This window comes from Sus scrofa, chromosome 9 (assembly GCF_054392235.1).
Source record: "Sus scrofa isolate SSC_HxYL_T2T_F1_AM1 chromosome 9, Sscrofa_HxYL_maternal_Yorkshire_Landrace_v2.0, whole genome shotgun sequence".
NCBI lineage: Eukaryota > Metazoa > Chordata > Mammalia > Artiodactyla > Suidae > Sus > Sus scrofa.
The window spans coordinates 4,503,814-4,519,267 of NC_139391.1; the positions used below are offsets into that span (position 1 = coordinate 4,503,814).

A 15,454-nucleotide genomic window follows, 5' to 3' on the forward strand; every position below is an offset into this window, starting at 1 on the left:
AAACCAAAAAAAAAAAAAAAAAAAAAAAAAAGGTTCTCGCCTTACTTGCAATCAAATCTAGAAAAGATAATGGAAGATTAAATCAAGAAAGTAATACATTTATTCTGAACAGTAAAGGACATCAATTTTATGTAAGACTAGAGTTGAGAGCGTGAAGTTGGTGTCCATTTATAAATACACAAGAGAGTGTTAAAGTTCCTCCGAGAAGCTGGAGACAGAGTTATCTATCGATAGATTAATGAAAAGAGGAAGGTGGATGCTTTGGATGAAATTTACAAGCAAACTGTGAACCAGTCTGAAAACATCATTGAAGGTTAAGGACCAATTTTGGAGTTCCCGTCATGGCTCAGTGGTTAACAAACCTGACTAGTAACCATGAGGTCGCGAGCTCGATCCCTGGCCTCGCTCAGTGGGTTAAGGATCTGACGTTGCCATGAGCTGTGGTGTAGGTCTCAGATGCAGCTCGGATCCCACGTTTCTTGGCTGTGGCATAGGCCAGCGGCTATAGCTCCAATTCGACCTCTAGCCTGGAAACTTCCATATGTCACCGGTGCGGCCCTGAAAAAGACAAAAAAATCAATAAAAATAAAAAAAAGTTAAGGACCAATTCTAAGGACCAGTTTTCACTTCCATATTGATCAAGGCAACCATACCAAGTGGTGAAAAAACTGTGCCTCCATTGATAGATATAGCATCTATGTTTGAATAACATTCTTGGAGATATTTCTTATGAAATAAAATTTTTCTGGATAAGAGTAAATCGTCCTTTTTCCTAGGCAGAAATAATAGCAGCCTGTGATGAACAAGTATACTATGAGAACTTCCAGCATTATACCGGAATTGAGAAATACAGGTTTTCACCATTCTTGATACTCAAAGTCTTTGAACTAATGGCCTGTCACATCAAATCTTAATGGTCAGTTGCCTTATATTGAACTGCCTTGAATAAATCTATCCCTTCCCCTTTTTTGCCCAAAGTTTTCTGCTTTGAACCTATTTACACCATTTTGATCTAAAGCATCTTACCCGCTCTTCATGGAAACCCACTTCTGAATCCTTCCACGCATCTGTTGGGTCTTCCTTTGCAAATACTACCTTCCCTCCCGTAAAACTCATCAACCTCGAGTGCTCAGGCTTGTTTTAGGGAACCACCTCCGAATCCTGCCACGGATCTGCTGGGTCTTCACGCTGTAGATGATGGGGTTCATCAGGGGTGGGACGATGATGTAGACGTTGCCCATGAGGACGTGGACCACGGGCGAGAGGTGCTGCCCAAAGCGGTGCACCATGGTCAGACCAATGACGGGGATGTAGAAAACCAGGACGGCGCAGAGGTGGGAGACACAGGTCTGCAAGGACTTGAGCCGCTCCTCCCGGGAGGCGATGGCCAGGACAGAGTGCAGGATCCTGATGTAGGAGACGAGGATGAGCACGGAATCCAGAAGCAGGGTGCAGATCACCAGGGCCAAGGCATAGACGCTGTTGAAGCGGATGTCCGAGCAGGCCAGCCGGAGGAGGTCCTGGTGCAGGCAGAACGAGTGGGAGAGGACGTGGGAACGACAGTAGCGGAAAAACTTTAGGCGGATTATGGGAGCCACGATGAACATGAAACTCCTAACTAAAATTCCGAGCCCAATGTTGATGATCCTGGCGTTGGTTAATATGGATGCATACCTCAGAGGGTTGCAGATGGCAGTAAAGCGGTCAAAGGCCATGGCCAGAAGGACTCCCGACTCTGTGAGGGATAGACCGTGGATAAAGTAAGTTTGGGCAATGCAGGCATCCAGGCTGACCTCCCGGCCGAGCCCCCACAGGACGCCCAGCACCGTGTGCACGGTGGACAGCCCCATGCACAGGTCCGTGACGGCCAGCATGGCCAGGAAGTAGAACATGGGCTGGTGCAGGCTGGGCTCCGTCCGGATCACATGCAGCACCAGGCAGTTCCCGGAGAGCACCACGGCGTAGATGCAGGAGAAGGGGATGGAGAGCCAGGGGTAGTGCTGCTCCAGGCCGGGGAAGCCCGCAAGGAGAAAGGTGGAGGCGTTGGTGTCGCGAGCAGCAAAAGCTGGCATGGATAATTTGTGAGGTTTTCTCTATGCTTCAGGCATTATGTCCATTTGGTAGATGATCTTTATATAGCTTATTTTCTCATTCAGAATCAATTCGAGCAAAGGTGGGTCATCGTGTAACACACACGTCTCTCGATTAGAGGGTCACCATTCTGGTCGTTCCCATCCATCATCCAGATATTTGGCCATGTATGCAAATCTGTTCCTTTTCTACCTGGAAACAAACGTTGAAGGAGGACAAAGGAGAAAGTGATCTCAATAATGTTGTCTTTTCTCAAGCAGTTAGAACGTCTGCTGGGATTCGATTCCCAACGAGCATGTTGGTCCTTCAGCATCACTGTGCAGGGCAGTTACCTTTAACCTCAGAGGACATTTTCACGCACCCGGTGATTCAATCTCTCTTCTCTTTGCTTGTCTGCTCCCAGGAAAGAGGACTGTATCTTTTTAAAATCCTTCCCCCAAGACAGAGCTGGAGGGCTGTGATGTGTGACATTCAGAAAGAGGCTAATGGATATAAATGGACCCTGTGTCCCCAGGGATATTCAATAACATGAAATGATGAAAGCAACTAGAACATGGACTGGTGCAGGCTGGGCTCCTGACTGTAATCCAGAATTATCCAAACTGTGAATGTGTTTCATTTAGCAAAGTCTTGGTCTGTTTAGTGTCTTTGACTCTTCCAGTGCTATTCTAGGCATTTAAAAAATATTCTAACTGAAAGAAAATCATGGACTTGGAGAAGAGACTTGTGGCTGCCTGATGGGAGGGGGAGGGAGTGGGAGGGATCGGGAGCTTGGGCTTATCAGACACAACTTAGAATAGATTTACAAGGAGATCCTGCTGAATAGCATTGAGAACTATGTCTAGATACTCATGTTGCAACAGAACAAGGGGTGGGGGAAAACTGTAATTGTAATGTGTACATGTAAGGATAACCTGACCCCCTTGCTGTACAGTGGGAAAATAATTTAAAAAAAAATATTCTAACTGGCTCACCATGTTGTACAGTAGAAAAAAATTGTATTTGGGAAATAACAGTAAAAAAACTAAAGAAATATATTCAGTAATCTAAGCCTCCCATCAACCTCAAGGAATGGGTGCTGTCATGAGCCATGCTTCCCCCCGCCCAACAATGATAACTGAGTTCCAAAAGGCTGAGTAACTTGCCAAAGTCATACAGTGATTCAGTGGTGAAGATGCGAAGGCAGGCAGTCTGAGCCCAGAGCACATACTCTGAGCTCCCAGGCTCTGTCTTCATTGCATCTTCTCTGGGAATCCGTCAGTTCACATTTTATCCTCCTCACTTAGGAGCTGAAGGAAACCTTCCTTTGATTTTTTTTTTCCCAGTAAACATGTGGGAGTAATGTTCTCCCCTGTCAAGTAGACTTGTACAGTAGGCGTAACAGTTGTGAATGATGGAATGTGGCCTAAGAACCACTGTAGACTAAAGATGCTATAAACAGGTCAAGTATTCCCTTTCTACAAAGCATTATTGCTTGATTTTAGTATGTCTGTTCTGCCTACCAGAACTGCTATTTTTCTAGCCATTGAAGAGATTGAAGTAACCGTTTTTCTGCTTGATTTTTGTCTAAGCTGATATTGCCCTCAAGAGACCCACATCGTCAAAGGCACTAGATATAATCTTGTTGAAAAACTTGCCCTTGTATATAAACAGCTCAAATCCGATTGTAATCCCCCATTTCCTTTATTCTGTACTGATTAAAACACTAAATAAATGTTAGTGATTTTGCAACTATATGATGTTATCACTTTTATTGTTATCAGAAGGTTGTACCATTTTTACAAAATATCAGATCTAAATTGTGCTGTCCACAAAATTTAGAACTTCAGCTAGACAGTGCTCTTTTCAGAGTATAATAGGGATAAAAATAGTAATAATCAGAAAAATAACATTTATTCTTGATTAAATTATAAAGTCCACTCTCTACTGTTGGCATGCTCTAACATTTGATATTTAATAAACACTACCCCCATGTTTAAGGACCAGCATAGGTTGTAAGTGGTATAAATCAACCCAAGTATGAATTAATTTTAGGTAGGACTAAGTCGCAGAGACAGTTAGCAGTCCATTTTTGCAATTAGTAATATTTCCAATAAGAGCAAAACACAGCGCTTGGATTTATTTTTACTTGTGAAGAAAATTTCTAAGCATTTAAAAAAAAATAGCTAATTTCATGATGAAGCTCATGAAGGCTCATATCTATCCCAGTCTTACAGATTTATTACAGTATTACCCGAAGCCCAGAGAGGTTAAGCAGCCTGCCCAGGGCAAACAGCCAGGAGGTGGATGACTTGGGTCAGACGGAATGTTGAGCAGACGTTCAGGCATCATTCCCTTTCAACGACCCCCCCTTTCCCAACTTTCCCAGCCTACTCCCCCTTCCAACTTCTTTCACGTTTTTCACACAGTAGATGAGGTATCAAATTATTTGTCACTGAAGGGTAAGAGCATATAAATAATATATATTTTATGTTCACATATCCGTCTGCATATAAGTAACTGAAAATTTGATTCCACTTCCTATTCGGTATTCAAAATCATTCACTCTTTCTGTAAAAGCCACGATCCCTATATTCTTAACTTAATGTCTTCCTACATATCCTTCCTGTATCAGAAAGAGAAAAATATTTAGTAAAATATTCTGAAGCCTTAAAGACAACAAAGGAGATGCTATTTTGTAGTTATAGTAGCTGATATTATTTGGTATTTTTAAATATATGGGATAAGAGAAAATGAAGATAAAAATTTCATTTGAGATTTAAATGTATGCTAAGGCCATTTTTGCTAACTAAATATATTGAACTGCAGAATTGTAAATAAAATATGATTAATTTATAGTTATTGATAAAATATACTATTTTAGAGGAGCATTTATGAGACAGGTGGTTCCTAAGTGTGAAGTTTGAGATTCGCATCAACCTGTAAGTGAATTACTGCTCTTACTGTTTTACAGAATGAATTGAAACTCCAAAAGGGTGACTGGTGTTAAATGAGAATTTGGCAGCTCAGATCTCTAATTCGTACTTAGTTCTATCTAGAGTAAGGTACACATGCTTTCCTTTGCACCCTGTAGATTACCTGCTAAATAACTTAAGTTTTTTATCTGTGAATTCATTCTCAGTGGAAAAACATGGGCTAAAAAATAAAAGCAGAGAATAATCCCAAACATTCATCTTCACGTTTACTTCATTTTGTTTGATTTTATTTTTGATCCAGACTATCCTTTAAAAAGCAATTTCTTATGGAGTTCCCGTTGTGGTGCAGCAGAAATGAAGCTGACTGGGAACCATGAGGTTGCGGGTTTGATCTCTGGCCTCACTCCGTGGGTTGGGGATCTGGCGTTGCCGTGAACTGTGGTTAGTGGCTGTGGTGCAGGCCAGCAGGTACAGCTCCAATTAGACCCTAGCCTGGGAACCTCCATGTGCCGTGGGTGTGCTCCTAAAAAGAGAAAAGACAAAAAAAAGGCGGGGGGGGGGGGGATGTCAGAGAATCTATGAACTTGCCACATCTGGCCTCCATACCCTCCTGTCCAAATCTGGTAGATAGTCTTCTCAATAGGGTAATTTAACAAGGAATCAAACCGATAAGCGGAATCTGAGAAATATAGTTTCTGGGTTTTTTTTTTTTTTTGTCTCCCCTGCAGTGAGGAGGAGTTAGACAATAGTAATGCAGAATTAAAAAAATAAAAATTCAAGAGTGTAAATATAGCAAATACAGTAGGTTGCAGGGTACAAAACCAACACACAGAAAAAGAGTGATGCTTTTATACACTAATAAAAGGTGTAATCCTCAAAGAACTCTAGCAATTAAATGGAATAACATAACTACTTTAATTCTAAGTATAATTAAAGAGTGGTCAGGAGTTCCCGTCGTGGCACAGTGGTTAACGAACCTGACTAGGAACCATGAGGTTGCGGGTTCGATCCCTGCCCTTGCTCAGTGGGTTAACGATCCGGCGTTGCCGTGAGCTGTGGTGTAGGTTGCAGACGCGGCTCGGATCCCGCGTTGCTGTGGCTCTGGCGTAGGCCAGTGTTTACTGCTCCGATTCGACCCCTAGCCTGTGAACCTCCATATGCCGCAGGAGCGGCCCAAGAAATGGCAAAAAGACCAAAAAAAAAAAAAAAAAAAAAAAAGAGTGGTCAGACTCCGAGCCCAGAGTAAATGTTAAAATTATGTTCAGCAGTGTCGTCGTTATGGAAATCGAGGCTCTGATTTCAGTCAGCCCCTCTAAGGAGCATCAGTCTTATCCCAAATTATATGATTTATATACATGCTTTATATGTGTCTGCACATGACCTCTTTCAGTACTTAAGCCATGGGTTCAAGGACGAGAAGGACAGCTTGTAGCTGAAATGAAGGGAAATAAAATGAAATCTTACATTAGTAGAAAAAATTTGCTAAAATATGTCTGCTTCCCCTCACATAAAATGTAAAGACAAATCATGGAGGAAGCGAACAATGAGAGGTTTCTAGGTCTCTCTGTTCAAAGCTCATTTTCAGATCCATCAGGGTGAAGGAATTATTTCTATAATTTGCACTTGTAAGTATATTTAAACCTTGCAAAGCCTGCTGTGCACACCCTGCCCATGGGTTTTCTCTCACTCCCAGGGGTGAAGGGGAATAGCACGATATGTAGCATCCCTTGCTCTCACAATTTTCTGGGATCCAGGATTTATTCCAGCAGCTCTGATACTTCTTGCACCAGCATAAATCTGGCTTCTCCGAGACTCTCAAAGCCCTTGTGACAGATGGGCAAGGAGTGAGACTGATTTTCAAGATTGGCAAGAGCATCTCTGCTGTGAGTGATAGTTGTTCTTGATTAAGTCCCTGAAACACGGGGGTCAGAATGGACCAGGTGACTGATAAATGCCTTCTCTAAGTGACTTCGTGGCTTATGTAACAGGCAATGGCTAATCCTACACCCCAATAGCAGCGGGTTTATATATGAACAACCCCAATGCGCTTTCCTTTTCTATTTTGTACGCTTAAACATGACTGTGCCCCCAGAAGCCAAGACACTTTGTCTTTGCTGTTGGACGTATTGAGAGAAAAGTGATGATTTGTAGATGTGGATTCTGATCCTTCTGATGGGTGGATTCTTATAAAAAGCAGGTTTCATATGTAGGCATCAATTAATTTAGTCTGTTTCAGAGAATATTGAGCTTCTAAAAAAATACAGGTATTGGTCTTATATCTAGTGAGCCGTTATGCTAATCCAATTTTTATTGTCGCTGTTACTTCAGACTTGACACTGAGGCAGGGAAGACACACATGGATCCTGATCAGTGCTAACGTACGTTTTTCCTTCTAAATCAATGTCTGTTGGACCTGATTCCAAACTCAGTAACTCCACCTTTCTCCTTGCGGGCTTCCCCGGCCTGGAGCAGCACTACCCCTGGCTCTCCATCCCCTTCTCCTGCATCTACGCCGTGGTGCTCTCCGGGAACTGCCTGGTGCTGCATGTGATCCGGACGGAGCCCAGCCTGCACCAGCCCATGTTCTACTTCCTGGCCATGCTGGCCGTCACGGACCTGTGCATGGGGCTGTCCACCGTGCACACGGTGCTGGGCGTCCTGTGGGGGCTCAGCCGGGAAGTCAGCCTGGATGCCTGCATCGCCCAGTCGTATTTCATCCATGGTCTGTCCTTCGTGGAGTCCTCCGTCCTTCTCGCCATGGCCTTTGACCGCTTTACTGCCATCTGCAACCCTCTGAGGTATGCATCCATATTAACCAACGCCAGGATCATCAACATTGGGCTCGGAATTTTAGTTAGGAGTTTCATGTTCATCGTGGCTCCCATAATCCGCCTAAAGTTTTTCCGCTACTGCCGACCCCACGTCCTCTCCCACTCGTTCTGCCTGCACCAGGACCTCCTCCGGCTGGCCTGCTCGGACATCCGCTTCAACAGCGTCTATGCCTTGGCCCTGGTGATCTGCACCCTGCTTCTGGATTCCGTGCTCATCCTCGTCTCCTACATCAGGATCCTGCACTCTGTCCTGGCCATCGCCTCCCGGGAGGAGCGGCTCAAGTCCTTGCAGACCTGTGTCTCCCACCTCTGCGCCGTCCTGGTTTTCTACATCCCCGTCATTGGTCTGACCATGGTGCACCGCTTTGGGCAGCACCTCTCGCCCGTGGTCCACGTCCTCATGGGCAACGTCTACATCATCGTCCCACCCCTGATGAACCCCATCATCTACAGCGTGAAGACCCAGCAGATCCGTGGCAGGATTCGGAGGTGGTTCCCTAAAACAAGCCTGAGTCCTCGAGGTTGATGAGTTTTACGGGAGGGAAGGTAGTACTTGCGAAGGAAGTAACTCGTGATTTGTAGTAATAGTACATTTACCTGTAATGCTCGACAGCGTAAAGGCATAGTGATTGTGAATTTTCTAACTTACATAGTAAATTAGAGAAATAGGCAGAGGGAGTGTTATTGATTTTGTTTCCCAATTTTAAAATTAAATAAAACGTGAATTATATTCCATAGTGTGTCAATGAGGACTTTACAAATTTAGAAATTTTTAATACCATTTATGCTTTTTCTGTTTTTTGCTTTTCAGGGCCACATCTGTGGCCTATGGAAGCTCCCAGGCTAAGGGTCGAATCTGAGCTACATCCGCCAGCTTATACCACAACTACAGCAACTCAGGATCCGAGCCACGTCTGTGACCTACACCACAGTTCACGACAATGCCACCCACTGAGCAAGGCCAGGAATTGAACCCAGATCCTCATAGATACTAGTCGGGTTCATTACTGCTCAGCCACAATGGGAACTCCCAGCATGTAAGATTTTTGAATTCTAGTTCAGAGCCATATTTCATTTTTGCATCTAACTTATATGTGTTTACTCTGTATGAAGCAAGCAGCTTTTACATACTATTTTCATGTGTCACAGATTGTCTGTGTAGAGCTCATTCATACTTCTGCTTGTAACTCTTACTTACAACTAAACAAAAGTGTCTGGAGAGTTCAGCCTGCTCATCTCATAGAATGCCCGATATTGGCAGATTAGACCGCATGGCTTAATGCAGAGATCTGGGGAACAGTGGCAGCTCATCAGCTTTCACATGTCTACATGCCTCCACCCAGTCTTCCCAAAGACATACGTCGGTCCTTTGGAGTGAATTGAGAATAGTGTGGGATGCTCACTGACTTTAAAAGGAATGATTATCAATCTTGGTTTAATATCAATTGACTTTAATATCAAGACAGTTTGATTAACCAACCCCTTCGTTTTTAGAAGAGGATGGTGAGGCAGGGAGGTACTAAGTAAAACATTAGTAGCTGAACAGGGGATAGACTTGTGGTTGTTTTGTTCTGTTTTGTTTTCTATTTATTTATTTATTTCTTCCCCCTGCACCGCAAGGGGATCAGGTTATCCTTACATGTATCCATTTCCCCCCACCCTTTGTTCTGTTGCAACATGAGTATCTAGACATAGTCTCAAGGCTGCTCAGCAGGATCTCCTCATCAATCTATTCTAAGTTGTGTCTGATTAGCCCAAGCTCCCGATCCCTCCCACTCCCTCCCTCTCCGGTCGGGCAGCCACAAGTCTCTTCTCCAAGTCCATGGTAGAATTGTGGTTTTGGGAGTCTTTTGAACAAATGCTTTATTTCTACAGCTCATCCTCTTCCTAGGTACAATCAGTCATCAAATGCAGGTGTACATGGTTCTTTCTTTACTTTTTTAATTTCCCAACAAATTAAGAAATATTAAGGTTAAAAAAATATGTTTTTTTCTCTCTTTAAATATCCCACTTAATCCTGGCTGTGTTCCAGCCGTGACTGAGGCAGCAAAGTTATCAGCAGAGCCTTACTTCAGTTAAGCTGCGTAGATTGGAGGAAACGAACTGTCACGTGTTCACCTTCCAGCATATAAAGTTCTGAGGACAATGTTCTAGAGAACATAGGCTTGTTCAATTTGGAAATGAATCGTCGCTTTGTTAGCTTTCGGGTTGTCTTTTAATGCTTTACTATGCGATAAGAAATATGATTGGTTTTTCCTTTTAATTAAAAGACTCTTGAATTTGTGACTCTGGCCTTTCGGAAGCGTCCCCACTCATCATGGCCCCACACGTCCCTGTGGCTCAGTCTGCTTACAGGGCTCTGTGCTCGTCAGATTCCTTTCCTCTTACGGTTTCCTTTCTTTTGAGCTCCCTGTGATGGTGCTTCTTCATGTCAGAATCCCTGCCTTTCCCATTGGTCCTGTCCCTCTCCTGGTAACCCATTTCCTAAAGAGCCTATTTGCAAAGCATTGTTACTTAGCTTCCTCTAGTTATAGGGGAGAATATATATGATTTCAGCAATAAGGGTGGGGAGGAAGCTTCACCTTCAATGATGATATTAATGAATGATGGTTATGTAAACGACCTCTCTCCTATTATGTACATTCATGTTTAAACGAAATGTTTTTATGCGTATCCTAAGTCAGATTTTTAAGGAAGAATAACTATCTGAGTTAGCCGAGGACAATAATATTGTCCCCATTTTATACGCAGAAAAATGGATTTGGGGAGCTTTACATGTTGTGTAAGTTGAGTTTTTTCCTCCATAAGTAATTCTGAGAAAATAAGTTTTATAGTATTTTAATTTCTATAAAATTTTATATTATAAATTTTCCCCTCAATTTCTTCACTCTAAAAACTGATTGGAAGACATAGTACATTGAAATGAGCCCAAGTAAATTAATAGTGAAAAAGGAGAAGTTTGAATAAAAGTGATTCATGAACTGTCAGGGTCAAAATGCTCTCTTTATACATTCATTCTTTATTTTAATAAGTTAAAACACATTGATAACTTATAATTAGACATTAGTCATTAATGAATTGTGTGTGAATATGTACCTACACATATACATTTGTATTTGTATATGCATATATATTTTTATATATATGGTCCTTATATTTAGAGATTCAGTGTTTGTGATGTCACCTGCTTCTTAAAATTTATCTGAAACCCGAACCAGTCCTCAGGGTTTTCATCATCATTGGTGGACAGAACAGCAAAACATTTGGGTGGCCCAATGTGTGTGTCCTCAGCCCGGTCAGCAAGGTGACACTCTGCTTTCTTGACTCAACTCTTGTGAGCACCCTTTTGGCAGTCTATTTGGTTCTATGTTTTTCTCAGTTTCTCTGGTGGTGATTTTCCTGTTTAAAACAGCCCCCCAGCACAGGGCCGCAGGGCTGCCTGGGGACACAGGCTGTGATGGACCTTGTGAGAGAAATACGGGTGTGCGATGAGCTTCCCTGAGGCGCGAGACCACAGTGGTCCGTGTGGTCCATGGTGATGGACGGAAACCCCTGTGCCTCCGGCAAAGGAGGAGGCAAAGTGCAAGCCTCATGGGCGGCTTCTCGACAAGAGCTTATGTCACATCTTCAGTGTGTGATGAAGCTCTGACAAAACGGGAAAACGGCTCCCTCTGTGGATCCACGAAGGAAATAAGTTAAATAAGATGTAGTGGACAAAAGGAACAGACGAAAGGTGTGATGGACACTCTGTTGTCGGGATGAAATCCAAAGAAATTTAGACACAGTACCCAGGGTCAGAGAAACGCTCAGCTCTTCTCAGCTAGTATTTTATTATAATGAAATACTGCCTATGATTCCTTACCTGTCAGAAATAGATATGAAGAGCCTTTGATACATATGAAAATGTGTCTTTAAACAGAAACACACACACACACAGAAATATTATGTGTTAATTTGGTTGATAAAAATGTGACCAGAAGCCCAAAGGAACTTATTGCTATATTTCTCCAAAGCAGAATGGCTCAGAATTTACTAATACAGTGTTTGCAGTGACTTCACAGAATGTAATTACAGAAAATAATGAGGATAGACTGTGTGTGTGTGAGAGAGAGATTCTATTTCTATCAATATATACAGGAAAAATGCTTACCCACCTATGAAAATACACACATTTATAGCATAATCAATATGTTTGAAAAAAGGTTTATTTAGGGCAAAAATTAACTGAATCAACTGAATATTGTAGTGCTTCTACAATATTCAATGTTTGGGAATTTTTAAAATGAAAGAAATCCAAAATTTGTGATTTACGGAGTTGTCTCTTTTATATATCGGTAGGTGAAAAACTGCAGAGGAATAATAGTCATGATATGATCTCATTTTTATTAAAAATAAGTCTGCATGCATTCAGATAGAAAAAAGCCTGAATATCACACTCATTAGCTCTATTGAGAGAACAAGGAAAGAAAACAGAAGAAGGATTTACATTTTTTTGCATTTTATATCATAAAAGGTATTAAGTTAAATAGATATTTATTCAAAGAAGAACATTCTATGGATTTTTCATGAAATCGGGTATAATTTTACCTTGCGGATAGGTTTTTCATATGCATAGGTATCACAAACAATCTCATATATATTAAAGACCATATATAATGTTGAGATTGGCAAAGTTTTCCAAGCGTAATTTTAAAAACGTGTTAAAAGGGGAAAATAAGGTAAATAAAAATATTTTGCATATAAAATCCTAAGTGTAATTTAGTCCAGAGGAACATGAAAGGGTACCTAGAGGCAAAAATTTACCCAACGAACAAGCAAATCCATTTATTACCAAAGAAGTTAAAATGCATGAAACCCAGTCTGAAGCCATGAGAGGTCTGGAGGAGGATTTTGGAGACCAGAGAGAGCCGATGGTGTGAATCCACACTTGCCGAGAGTCTCGGATCAGTCCTGGGCATGGAGCAGGAGGCCAAGAAGGACAATTTTTCCTACAAAAAGCCAGTTCGGAGGTTCAGAAAAACAGAGAATTTGGAATGCATTCAGGGCAGGAAAGAAAAAGAGAGGGCAGCATAAGGATCTGACTCCAGGTGGGAGAGGAAGAGAGACAAAATGCTGATAGCGTGCTAGAGCTCACGGGAAACGTTTGCTCACTTCTGAACCTGCATAGCATGGAAGGCCAAAGAAGCAGAGAGCCTCTGAAAAATAAAGAGATTTTTTTTTTTTTTTTGACAAGTAGTGGTGGACAGAAAGGGATTATAATCTAGGGTGAGGATTGCACTCCTCGGTCACATTCGAGAGCCGTGGCGAGCAAAGCCAGGACTGCACTGGTCCATACAATAGAAAAGAAGCTCCAACCCAGGCAGATCCTTGCTTAGATTAAGCTGGTAAATCTATACGGGGCTTGTCAGAGAGCAAGAGCATATCCCTGGAGGAAAATACAACTTCATAATTTAGTGTGTGTAATGTCTGACACCCAGTGAGAGATTTCTAAGAAATAGGAATGTAAGTTTTAAAGCAAAGAGAAAGAAAAACTAATAAAAACAGATCCACAGTTGTTATTTATTGTAACTATCAGTCAGGGCATTCAAGTAATGATGTTTAATATGTCCAAGGAAATAGAGAGACAAATAGATAAATAAATCAGTAAATCCAATGAGAAGACTGGAAATTTCACCATAATACATTAAAATTAAAGGAGAGAGAGAGGAGAAAAACATCAGAGGGATATTATAAAACTACAAACTATAAAAGCTAAAGATAATAAATAGGAAAAGACAATTACAGAACAGAGGAATTAGTACATTCGAAGAGTTATAGGAAATAACAAGACTAAGCTTACAGAGGCAAGAGATGTTCCTGGAGAAAGAGAAACCCTTCACGATAATACAAAGATCAATCAAGCAGGAAGATGCGTTAGCTTTAAATATTTCTGTACGTAATAATAAGGAGTATCTAACTACTCATAGCTTAAAAGTACACCCATCAAAAAGACACTCATCGCATTCCTAGTGGGAACTTTTAATACACTTTGATCGAAAGCTAAAAACACAAGCAAAGGACTCTAAGATGATAAGTGATAAAATCACGTAAAATTAACAAACTTGACTATGTACACATAGATATATAGACACGGAAATAGAAACAGGCAGCAGTAACACTGCATTCAGCATGGATAAGTCAACCAAAGTGACAACAGACTGGGTCATGAAAAAAGTTTACATTGAATATTGTGGGATATTGGACCATCTGAAAAGCAGCGCATAATGTTTGGACTCAAGCACAACAGGAGTGATAATGATTTTCATGATGAAAACATTAGTGATGATGAAGACAATGAAAATGATCACGTGACAATTGAGTCCTTACTAGTTACCAAGCGGCAGGAGAAGTCCATTGCATGCAGATACCCACTGCTTTACACTATTGAAACCACTGTCTTTAATTCCCAGAGAAACATGTGCTATTCTTTTATATTTATAGGTTAGGCAGCTTAATTTATGACAATAAATTGATTTCCAATTCACATAGTTGGGAAGTGGCAAAATGAAGTTTCGAGCTGAGCTCATTTGACTCTGAACTCATGCATATCACCACTTCCTCATTGATTTTTTTTCTGACAAAATTTAATCTGCTTTTTGTATTAAATATTCTCGGTAGACATTTGATTACATGCAGTCATTAATGATGGGCTTGCAAAATGTGGTTTCTCCATGAAATTTTATCATTAGCATTTGAGCATCTTAATGCAGAACAAAGTAATTTTTACTTTATACTAAAAGAAAGAAAAGAAGGAAAAAAGAAAAAGAAAGAAAAAGAAAGAGACTTTGGGAAACCAATATAGTGAGAATCTCAACTTCCATTATTTCTGTCCAGGTCTAACTCCATCCTTAGTAGGTCACAAGGTTATTGCTTGTTGACTTAGGAAAATAATTGAACAAACTTTTGAATACTATTCCCTGCAGTAAGTCTACAACGTGCCTCCACATTTGTAACATTCATGCAAACCTCAAATACCAAAGCTTTATTCACATTGCTCTTTAAACAAATGAAGAAATGAAACGAGCATTTAAGAACAACGGAAAGGAAGCCTAGTATTGTGTGGCCCAGTCTTAAATTTGTCTGTGCAAGTACATTTTACATCATGAGAATCACAAACTTAATACCATGAATTACTGAATGAGAACAGCCTTCAAGAAGAAGATATTTATATCTGTAATTAACAAGAAGGAGCTACTCAAGGGATAGATTTTGGTGGCACAAAGTAATCACTAAGGAAGATTTTACAATGGTTGGAGAAAGAAGGTAGAGAGACTAGTTCACTAACACAGAGGAGGTTGGTCCTGGTGCTCCAAGTAGGAGAAGGTCCGTGTCGGTGTTATTCTTTACTGTGATCTGCACAGGCGTCTCCACATTTGTTTACTTCATCCAGACCTGACCTCAGGTGACAAGGAGAGTCGTGTGTTATAGACAAGTGCTTAGTCTTCAAGCATCTTCTCATCTGGTTCCCTCCATTTCTTCCTTTATTTATTCATTTATTTATTTATGATTACTCAAATGAATGGATCACATCTGTAGTTGTATAATGATCCTAAGAATCTGATTTCCCAGGATTTCCAT

At 41.2% G+C, this 15,454-nt stretch overlaps 2 protein-coding genes across 2 annotated transcripts; one reads left to right on the forward strand and one right to left on the reverse strand.

The window, feature by feature from the left end:
* Positions 1-1,115: 1,115 nt before the first annotated feature.
* Positions 1,116-2,072, reverse strand: LOC146399680 (olfactory receptor 51V1-like). Its single transcript, XM_084978277.1, has one exon. The coding sequence runs from the start codon at positions 2,070-2,072 to the stop codon at positions 1,116-1,118; it is 957 nt and encodes a 318-aa protein (XP_084834403.1).
* A 5,331-nt stretch (positions 2,073-7,403) lies between these two features.
* Positions 7,404-8,434, forward strand: LOC100737110 (olfactory receptor 51V1-like). The gene has a single exon (XM_021062369.2). The coding sequence runs from the start codon at positions 7,407-7,409 to the stop codon at positions 8,361-8,363; it is 957 nt and encodes a 318-aa protein (XP_020918028.2). The 5' UTR covers positions 7,404-7,406; the 3' UTR covers positions 8,364-8,434.
* The last annotated feature ends 7,020 nt before the right edge of the window (positions 8,435-15,454 follow it).